At 49.8% G+C, this 10,684-nt stretch overlaps 4 protein-coding genes across 4 annotated transcripts; 2 read left to right on the plus strand and 2 right to left on the minus strand.

Annotated features, from left to right (window-relative positions):
* Positions 1 to 909: 909 nt before the first annotated feature.
* Positions 910 to 2,634, plus strand: UREG_03343 (uncharacterized protein; the record flags this gene model as incomplete). Its single annotated transcript, XM_002543780.1, has 2 exons — positions 910 to 1,495; positions 1,574 to 2,634. 2 exons carry the CDS (start codon positions 910 to 912, stop codon positions 2,632 to 2,634), a joined length of 1,647 nt encoding a protein of 548 aa, XP_002543826.1.
* A 1,363-nt stretch (positions 2,635 to 3,997) lies between these two features.
* On the minus strand, positions 3,998 to 5,687 carry UREG_03344 (uncharacterized protein; the record flags this gene model as incomplete). The annotated part of the gene is made up of 2 exons (XM_002543781.1): positions 3,998 to 4,857; positions 4,916 to 5,687. 2 exons carry the CDS (start codon positions 5,685 to 5,687, stop codon positions 3,998 to 4,000), a joined length of 1,632 nt encoding a protein of 543 aa, XP_002543827.1.
* A 2,453-nt stretch (positions 5,688 to 8,140) lies between these two features.
* On the minus strand, positions 8,141 to 9,126 carry UREG_03345 (uncharacterized protein; the record flags this gene model as incomplete). Its single annotated transcript, XM_002543782.1, has 3 exons — positions 8,141 to 8,194; positions 8,257 to 8,820; positions 9,013 to 9,126. 3 exons carry the CDS (start codon positions 9,124 to 9,126, stop codon positions 8,141 to 8,143), a joined length of 732 nt encoding a protein of 243 aa, XP_002543828.1.
* Positions 9,127 to 9,172: 46 nt separating this feature from the next.
* Positions 9,173 to 10,447, plus strand: UREG_03346 (uncharacterized protein; the record flags this gene model as incomplete). The annotated part of the gene is made up of 4 exons (XM_002543783.1): positions 9,173 to 9,222; positions 9,340 to 9,775; positions 9,938 to 10,211; positions 10,368 to 10,447. The coding sequence occupies 4 exons, from the start codon at positions 9,173 to 9,175 to the stop codon at positions 10,445 to 10,447; spliced, it is 840 nt and encodes a 279-aa protein (XP_002543829.1).
* Between the last annotated feature and the right edge of the window lie 237 nt (positions 10,448 to 10,684).

Consider the following 10,684-nt stretch of genomic DNA (forward strand, 5'->3'; position numbering starts at 1 on the left):
CAATGCCACTTTTCATGAGAAGGGAGTTGGGAGGTCACGATCATCCGTTTGGCTTTTTGGCACTAGCTAGTCAGGGGTCAGCTAACTAGTTATCAGAACCCCAGGAGACGATGGGAGTGAGCAGCCAGGCCGGGGAGGCGGTTCCAGGGCTGCAGCTATTGAGAAAGCTTGTATCTCCATGGCCCTAGGATGACTTTTGCAAAAGCAACCTCTGTCTGTACGTCGGCAAGTCATGCTCTCCAGACTTCCGGGCTGCAAGGAAAGCTCCGCTGCGATTGTTGGTTGCCTTCAAGTCATCTCGGCATCACGTCCCATATTCTGCTGCGGCGATCACCAGAAAAAGCAATGCCTCGCAATGACCGACTTCAAAGGCGGGAGCAGAAGCCCTCTCGTAGCTGAAATGTAGTAGGGAATCCTACACATGGATTGATTTTTCCCTTGTTTGCAGCTTCAGACACTGAAGCTCCAACCGTTTATTATTGTGGCATTTCAGCATACATGGTGTCTGATCTGCAGTGATCTCTCCAGTCACTCACATGCAATGTTGTGGAGAAGCTCAGGATGGACGGACAGTCTCCAGAGGAGTTTCCAATCGATCTGAAGTTAGGAGAGTCTTGATGGATATGGAACCAAAGGGCAAAGTACTACTTCTGCGGCTTTTTCTGTCCAGTACAGCGCGTTTGGCGTGAACTGCTGGCAGCTGGTAGTCCGCCATCTTCTGAGGTCTGACTCCAAAGGCATGATGTTGACGACAACAGTGCACTGTGATCCAGCTGACACCAAGATATTGCTCACCAACAACATGCTGAGCAGTATGAAACCTGGCTAATAGGGAAAAAATGAGTGCTGAGGTCTTCAACATTTTGATTTGATACCACCACGTGTTCCTATCGCTTCTCCCCAAGGACAATGGCATCAGTTCCATTTCTGCCGCAGCACTTGAATCCGGATGAAGAGCGCTGTATAGAGCTATCTGCGTTGTACGGGCCGCGCGGCCATGCTGGCTCGTTTGCAATTCCGCGGCGCATTACATCGCCTATCAAGCGAGTCGCACGGCTATGTAAAGTTAGGACTCTTTATCTGGACCTGCAACGCGTTAGATCGCGAGCCAGGTCTCGTTGGTCAAGAGGCTGCTACCAACTGCTCTGGTTTCTAGCTCTTGAATTCGCACTTTTGCTCACCGTCATATTTATTTTGGTTTCGATCAGCGAGGCTATTCTCTACCCGTCCTATCAAAATCCACCCAAGCACTACGAGAAGCTTCGTCGAAGAATCCTGAATACATATCACTCCGGCCGAGGCAACGTGAATAACGAAAAAGTGTTCATCGCCGCGAATATCATCAATGAAGAGCTGATTCGGGGCCCGTGGGGTGCTGCCTTGGTGGAGTTGATCGAGGTATTGGGCGAGGAGAATGTTTTTGTCAGCATCTATGAGAATGACGGTGGAAATGGGACGAGTGCCGCACTCCAAGAGCTCCGTCAGAGGCTACCATGTTCGTATATTCACCCGTTTCTAGAAGAGGGTGACTGGGGTACCTAGACAGCGAAAGAATTGACTAGTTGGAATCTAGGCAACTCTTCCATCGCGGCCGGTGCCCATTTACCTCTCTCTCAACCTCCCACCGTGATATTGCCAAATGGAGAACGGAGAATCAAGAGAATTGCTTATCTGGCAGAGGTACGCAACCGGGTCCTTCGGCCACTGGATCCTTTTTACAACCTGGAGGGCAACACAGACGGCTTCCGGCGCGCATTGATAAGATTTGACAAGATCCTTTTCTTAAACGACGTTTACTTTTCCCCAATTGATACAGCACAATTGCTGTTTTCGACCAACGTCAATGCAGAAGGGCGCGCGAACTACCGCGCGGCGTGTGCTATCGACTTTATCTCTGCAATCAAATTCTACGACACCTTTGTGGTGAGAGATGCTGAAGGCTACGAGATCGGCACGCCCTTATTTCCTTGGTTCTCAACCGCCGGCACCGCTAAAAGCCGAAGGGACGTCCTCGCCGAAAAGGATGCCGTGCGAGTTCGGAGCTGCTGGGGCGGAATGGTAGCATTCGATGCCCAGAGCACGTTTCAACGGCCATTGATGACGACGACCACGTCTCGAGGTCTTGCGCACCAACCACTCTCACTCCTGTTTCGGCACGAGCCCGAATTATTCTGGGAAGCCGCAGAATGTTGTCTGATATTTGCGGATTTGGAACGGCGGCTGGGCAAGCCGGACGCCGATACGGGCTCAGAGGTATTCGTTAACCCGTATGTCCGTGTCGCTTATTCGCGTATAATCTGGGAATGGATGCGCTTCGTCCAGAGGTATGAACGAGGTCTGGTGAATTTCCAGCGCATTGGGAGTGCGATCGGTTATCCGAGGTATAATCCGCGCCGACTCCATGATCCCGGTCAACTTGTTAGAGAAAAGGTTTGGGTCGCCGATGGCTCGAAACCAGAGAACGGATCCTATCAGCTGATTGAGCGATCAGCCTCCCCCGGTGGATTTTGCGGAGAAAGAAGAATGTTTGTGATGCAGAAAGATGTGGAAATTGCAAATAGATACGGAGGTGGGAAGAATTGGGAAGAGATACGGAGTACAAGCTCCTTGATGGAACCAACAGGGATCGCTTGACTGGGAGCATTCAAGGAGCCTTGAAAATAGTTTCCACAGGCCTGGATATCCTCGCGTGGTGATGGCATGGATAACTTTTCCAAGCCTGGGATAGCCTTGGCCATGCTGCGTGATCGATACGTCCTGCGATCGGCATATTATTGAAACGAGTTGACACGGATTATCAGGGCCATTCATCGGACCTCAGATGGGACGAAAGCGGGATATTATCATATTACGGAATACTGAGAATAATGATATTTGGCATGCAAGGATTAGAATAATAGCATAATTCATAGTGAGATGGATCGAAGACTCTTGCTGAAGTAGGCTATAGTTGGAAATATGAAGTGTCCACCGGGTCCCTGCTGGGAGAGACGCACCAAAAGGGCAGAAGCAAATCTCCTGTCCCATCTCAATCATGTTCTTCGACTTACTGATGATCCATGGAGCGTGAAACATTCCAACACCCCTGCAGCTGGGCGAATATGACATCTACTGCCCAAAGCAGGTTCATGACTTCACACGTGTAGTTGCAGTGAAAGAACTATTATTTCCCCTGGCCAAGTTCTATTCATGTCAATGGCGAACCGTAGGTGGCTCGAGATCATCAAGTCGCAGCATATCCGGCTCAGAGAATGCATTCCTTGACGGTGTCCGCACCCGTGATGGAAAGCGTTGTCGTGTTCAACGATGTAGCCTAGCTTCGAGACAGCCCGTGTGTTTTCCACTGAATCGTGAAAATAACTGGAACGAGTCCAGTTGTGGACGGTGGGCTACGGGCATGGATGGCATAGCTGGAGCCTCAACGTTGCCGCGATGTGATTTACATATAGAATGTGATAGCTACTCATTGTCAATCAACCCGGATGTAAGCAGGTACTTTTGGGACGCAAGACGAAAGAGCAAGACGATCTATTCTGTTCCAGATCTATTTGGACCAGATGGGTCACCGGTCGTGTATAGATATATATATGTGTGTAATTCACAAGATCGTGTTTCCGAGGCAATTCTGGCAAACATGCGAGGTGCGGGCGAACCGGTATTTGAACATGATTTTCCACCCAGGCACAGATATGTTGGTAGAGCTGCAAAGTGAATCTGCGCTTTATGGGCGGCAGCGTTTCGAGATGGTATTGTCTTCAAGATTAAAAAGTGGTAGATCAGCCTTATAAAGTATGTATAGCAATCCAATAGGTCTACAGAAACCTCCCAATAAGACGTCGAGAGTCCCGCGATGCTTCAGAAACCGCCTACTGTGGGTGTCGGATCACCGTATCATCAAACAAAGTAACAAATGCAAAATCATGGGGCGATGTTATTAGATGGGTATATTGCGAAACTCCAGGTGACGCTCAGACTGGGCAAAGATTCCATTAAGTGATTAATTGAGTGTCTCCTCTGAGAGCCTTTTCGGTGGCCTCTCTTTCGGGGTAAGGCAGTCTGAGTTTTGTCTTGTTCTGGGAGTACTCGCCACTGCCGTTGGTGACATTGGGTAGTCCAAATCAACCCATTTCCGCCTCGAAATTCGGGCTTGTTGATGCAGAACCCAACTCGACGTGGTTCGAAAATGGGGCGGTTCGCTGTCGTCCGAGAATATCGTACCCGCATAGTTGCTTGTTAACGAAGGTAATCGATACGTCGGAGCGACCGACGCGATTGACGTTGACTTTGTAGTTGGTGTTGACCACGAGAATTTCGAAATACTTCCACGGCCCGGTCCTTTCCGGTCTTGTTGGAAGTAGTGTCGCGGAGATGGAAGGTCAAGATGGAATGCTTCTGAGGATCTTGTGCTGATTGTGGCACGCGATTTTTCGGGCATTTCGGGCATATCTGGTAAATCATTCACGATAGAATCGTGCTCCGTTTGGGATAGCTGGGATTCGGTGTCGGGGGGTTTCGGCAACGGTTTATCGTGTATTAAAGGATTGAACTGAGCTGATCTCCTCTGTGAGGGTATCCGGGTGTGCTTTAAAATACGTTGAAATATTAATGAAGCAGATGAACGGCCTCGTGAATGGCCAAATGGTTGTTGCTTTGAGAAAGGTGGCGCGAACGTAGATTCTGGATCCCATTCAAACCCTCCACCCGTCTTTGAAGTCTGGTCCTTCTCGTTGGCCCACGATCCATCTAGTTCACCGGGTCGAGTCATTTGATAAACAGGATATTTGTTTCGATATTTCCGCTTTCTAAAACATCTCAGTATCAACCAACCAATAACAGTCAGGAGCATAAGTGAGGCGACTAGAGCATATCAGTTATTAAATGGCTCGTAGAACGTAGTTTTCGGATGACTGCTTACTCGTAACACCAACAGCTAGACTGGCAACACGAGCAGGATCGTGGAGAATGTTGTTTGAATTGCCAGGACTTGAAGTTGAAGATGGAGTCGTATCAAACGGACTGCTGGGAATGTCGCCAGGCCCTGTTGTTTCTCCCATTTTTGAAACGACGGTTTTCGTCTGTATGTAAAGGGTTGGTACCGATGGCTGAGTGGTTTGGGTACCAATGGGTACTATCGTCGAGGCGGTTATCTGGTCAGTCAAAGACATGGGCGGCGGCGGTTCCGGGGCATTAGGCGGAGGCTGAATTCCCGGTGGCGGACCAAAACTAGGTGGATCAGCAGGGCCAGCGAGACCAGGAGGGTTTCCGTTCCAATTTCCATGTGGATTTGCAAAGTCGGATTTGTCTTTAGGGCCCTTGCCGTTACGGTTAGGAGACTGGTTTCCAGCGTTTCCGGGGCCTCTTCTCTTTCGAATCTCCAAAGATATATCGGAATCGCCCAATTCATTCACAGAGCGAACAGACAAAGGTCGTCTTCGACCTGCATGATTTGCAGGGTTTCGGTTATGGCCTCCGACCAGCTTGCTTGCCCAGCTGCGCGATCCTTCTAGAAAGGAATACAAAGACAAGGAGGCCCTTTGCGGCCATAGATCACCTCGACTGGTTACTTTTTGGCTGACACGATCACTCTTTGATCGCCGGATTGAATTCAATTCCTCGAGTAGGTATTGGGCAGCATCATCGTCTTCATTGACTCCAGCAGTGCCGATTTCCGCTCGTACTCGGCGCATTGCTCTCTTGGGTCCCTAAACTGGTTTGAAGCGACCAAAAAATAACCGTGTTGTATGCATTCGACCGTTTTGTGCCCGAATTACCGCTGGTAGATGCAGAGACTACGTTCCAGCCAGCTCACTGCAATGTGAACAGGCCAGCTGTTTTATCGAAAGGAATGTAGAAGCCCCCAAAGCCGGAAGGTAGGAATAACAAAAGGAGTGTATGCGCGTTGAGAGGCAAGGTAGAAATGAGCGACTTTTAAAAAAGGGGAAGGCAAGGAAAGGAAACCCAAGCTGCTGTACATGTGGATGGGAATCTTTCGGCTTAAAATCCTGCCCAAGTCTTAACAAGGCTGCTATCTCACGTTATCATTCGAATGTGGGGGAATTTCGGGAGATCGTCATTCTAATCCCAAGTCAGGATGGCTCACAGGACGTGGCGGTGCATGGAACTGTGGAAAATCGGCGTGTGTGATGCAAGAATGGGACTTTTTGCACGCGAGATGCAAGGAAGGTCGTGGATAAACGCAACGATTCTCGCGTTTTCAACTGGATACAGTTCTCAGGGTGAGAACAAAGGCAGAGAAGACGATGCTAGCAAGGATCAAGGAAGGTCGTTCTATGAAGAAAGCCAGGATTAAAATATTTGTCAGCCCAGTCAATCATGAACTATCAAGCATGCAGAGGGATTGCAACTCGCGGTCTCACAGTCAATATCGAATCTGCAAATGCACGTGGCGCTCAATTCAAGCCAGCAACGTTGGAAAAAGGAGTTTTGTACGAAAAAGCAAGACATTTCTCAATTCATCATTCGTGTCGCCATACGAAATTCGTTTTTGTGAAAAAGAAAAAGGAAAAAGGAAGAAAAGTTGGAATGAATCAGAGCTGGGCTGATCCCTGGCTGATATTGGAAAGCCGCAAATTATTATTGCTTTGGGTTTATTATTAACTTGTGATGGGAAGCCAGATATGGGGCGACTTGGAGAACTCTGTCTTCCAGAGAGACCTACTTATAGTACTCCGTAATGCTAGTTCCGTGCGCTTTTCCCATGGAGTTCATCTCATCCAGATGCATCTGCCAGATGCATATCATGCAGACTAATCGGTTTAGTCGATGTGCGAGACTGGTTGGAGGGGAAATATGAATAGTTTTCCGGAGCTAGGGCGATGAACGGAAACGCAGAAACTTGTCCTATCATGCAGCGTTCCTCTTTGCTGATAGGACCGCTGGGTTTTGCTTTGGAGCTTTGGCCGCCGGTGCAGGCAAGTCAACGACCCGAGGTTGAGAGACAGGAGTCGCGTGAGAAACTAGGCAAGGAATAATCGCAAATGAATCGATGAAATGGTTGTGCCTGGGCAAGGTCATATCCTTGTTTAATCCTCTATTGGTCAATGAAGGAAATTGTTCTTCCTCTCGTTTATCCGTCTCGCTGGCGTCACCGTGATGATGACTTGCCAGTTCTCGCCTGAAAGTTGGGCTGAAGAACCACCGGGCAGGTCGATCACGACCATCCCACGACGAGAGTCGGTTCCTCAACCTGTGGAGAGGACAGCTCACACTGCGTCCTGCGGATCTGAGCGTGATCACGGTAGTTCCAAAGCCCCAGAGCGTGCGGAGAAAAGACGACGGCGCCGTTGCAAGGGCCCTGGCGATTGGCTATGCTGCTGTTCTCAGCCGCTAATCCTCATCGTGCGGATGTAACGGGGGGCTTCGCTCACCCGTGTTCATTTTAAAGGGAAGATGTTCGGTGGAGGTCTCGATTGTCGTTTGCGAGCCAGGGAGGTTGCTGACGGCACCATTACATAACTGACCACGGCCCAGGGGATCGCCAGGGTTATTTTTATCGTTCAAACACGTTCATGAAGAAGAGACAGCCTGCGAGTTGATGAACAGAGACCCAGAGAGACTCGAGAGAGCATGCTCGGGTCGTTGACTAGTTGAATCTCGGCGGCGCGGTTTGTTCTCGGGCGTTTCATGTCTCGCGCTAGGAAATCAAAACCTCGACGACTTGAGCACAGCCGGCGGTCATGCTGTTCTACAACGCCAAAGCAACCAACTTGGATCGTGTTGGGTCGCATCTATTTCTATTTCTATTTTCATCCGCGCCTGGATCGTGCTACGAGCTATTACTAGCAGCTGGGTGCAGGAGCTGGTGATGAAGCAACCAGCAGTTACATCTTTGAACTGCGATTTCTATTTATGATTTAACAAGTTGCTGAAAGGACTGACTATTGGGAGATTCTGCTGGAGAAGAAAAGAAAAGAGCCTAAAGGGAATGCTAATGCAGGTTTGATACACGATAAAATGCCGGGACCTGCGACAGAAGATCGAAATGAATGCCGAACATGAAGGTACTACGGGGTACTCCGTACATACCACCGAAAAAAGAACTAAAAACGGTAAAAAAGAAGGCTCAGAATACTTATCTTGTCGATGTTATATGGCCGGCCTCGCGTTTCCTTGTCCATTCCTACTCCGCCTTGTCGCTTGTCGATGGCTTCGGATCACGGGTCATACAGTATAACTTTGCGGCAGAGCATATGTTAGTTTAGCGTGCACAGTCGCCGATCGTATAGGCAGTCTCACCTTGCACAGTATTCCATTGTCATTGCAATCCAAATCCCCTACAAATCTGAACCCCAGGCGCTCATAAATCTTGACATTGGGTTCTGCCTTGGAGCTTTCCAGGTAACACTTGATGCCTTCCTTGTCAGCTTGATCGGTGACCACTTGCACTAGCCTCTTTCCAATTCCTTGCCCGTGCATGCCGGGCAGCACTGCAACCACGTTGCAGTGATAGTATCCTCGAGGGTCAGTCCAGAATTTCTGCGTTGCCTTCAACTGGGAGTCCTTCCAGATCCAGTACCTGTGGACAAGCAGCCCACCATGACCCATGAACTGAATGTTGGTGATGAGTTGGCGAACGCTGAGCAGCCAGTCCTGAAATCGTGACGTCCAGCTTCCGCTGTGGTCAGGGGTTTCCGGCGGCAGCCACATGGAAACACCCACTACGCGGTACGATGGTGATTTTTCGGACACATCCTTGCCATTATGTTGCGGGATACGTTCTCTAGCGACGTAGAAGAGGCCATTGTTCAGACCCCAAAGACAACGATTCCTAATAGAGATGGTATTTCTTTGCTTCGAAAACTGTATTCAACAACATCCACCCAGAGTCCCTCTGGTCGCGGGCGAAGAAAACCTCGGCCGCGAAAGAAAGAAAAATGTCAGTCTTAATATGACCAGTGTGTTTGTGTGTGTGTAGAACAACAGCCGAACACTCTAGTCAACTGAATTGCCAACTAATGCGATTTCGACGTTAGTTGCTGATAAGGCACATACCTTGACAGGGTCAAATACCCAGCGGAAATAAGGGTCGTCTTCAAACGCATCTTGAACGCACTGAACCACACCTGGGATGTCTTCCACGGTCATACGGCTGACTTCAATCGACATGATGGGCGAATTCTCACGATGCCTTACTGAAATAGCTTTGGAAAAAATGCGTTCACGGGTCGTCTATCAGCGGGGAGGATATCGTCTCGTAGCAGTGTATACTACACGGAGGTCTCAAAAAGAGAGTCAACGCAACGGTGAAAAAAACAGATAAGCCGCAATTCAACATCAATGTTGATATGGTCCGGAAGACCTCTTAATGGCAGTGTGTAGGTGGGTGCAGACAGCGGTATGTTTAGATGAGCCGTCGCGATGCAACGGGTCAACAATCTATGTGAAACCACGCGCACGTTTGTCTCGCGATCTTCTCAGGCGTGAAGATCTCGGGCACTTCGATATTTGGCAAATAGTTCTGGGGAGACTGGGCGAAGCAAAGAACTCTGGCTGGTGGGACACGATCACGCTTTATATTCCTGGGCTGGACCTCCAACCATGGGAAAAAGCAACGGTTGTGTGGTGCACGTTTCCCTTGCCAACCAGTGACCGGAGAGGAGGGTCTTGGAACCAGCGACTCTTCGGGAGTGCTAGCAACTTGGCTCCTGATCTCCATTCGCCGCTCGATGTCATGTCTCTGCTCCTGGTCAGGGCGACTGCTCACATGGTGCATGATGGCAGCATCTCGTCCTCCGCTGGTCTTGACGTCGAACTTGTGAGTGATCGCATTTCAGCCAATCGGATTCGCCACGGAGTTGAGACTCGAGGCTTATTAGTCAGACCACAGCCTTGGCATCTTGGGGCATTCTGGCCAATCACAGTGCTTCGGCTCGTTCCGTCGGCCACCGCGCTTTAATCGCCGAAACACTCCGAACAGTGCGTTGCCGATCTTCGGCATCGTGCTGGATTGCGGAGGGCCCTGAGCATCATCGACGGACCACCCGGGACGCCAAAGAAGAGCGTGGATTGCGTGTGGCAGTCGGCGCACGGACGGGGGAGAGGAGCCCGCGTGCTGGTCAAGGCGAGGCAGACCCTAGGCTTATTTCTGGCAAGGTTCAAGCCGCCCAAACACTCCACGAGCCGAAGCGGGGACAACATGCAAGCGTGTGGTGAACTTGAGGGCTCGCATCGCCCTGCTCCTCCTGGCAGGTGTAAGCGTTCTCGACTGCGAGGGGAAGCTAATGCTAGTTCTGGTTCATGTTGTTGACACGACTCTCAACGTCTATGGAGTTTTAATGATGAGGGACTCCAGATTTGTGACTTTGGAATGTGCGTATTGGCGATTAGACCATTGACTGATCTGTCAGGTGAAGTCCATGAATCGTGGTTCGCATGTCCGTGGTACCGGGTGTACGTCTTCCTCCTACCCGTTCGCAGTACCAATTGACTTGTGCCATCCCAACGTGAGAATTCTGGCTGAAAACAAAGATGTCAAGTTACTCTGTACACCCGGGCCCCGACTGTTGATAAGCCTATTTCTGAGCAAATCAATAGCACTTGATTTATGTCAAGGACAAAGTATGGTAGGAACCTTTGCATGAGTACAGCGTGGGAGCTGGAATAACTAGGGGCGAATGAAGCAGTTTTACCCTCTTTCAGATGATGGTCACGGATGAGTACTTGA

The sequence above is a fragment of the Uncinocarpus reesii genome, genomic scaffold, assembly GCF_000003515.1.
Source record: "Uncinocarpus reesii 1704 scaffold_2 genomic scaffold, whole genome shotgun sequence".
NCBI classification, from domain to species: Eukaryota; Fungi; Ascomycota; class Eurotiomycetes; order Onygenales; family Onygenaceae; genus Uncinocarpus; species Uncinocarpus reesii.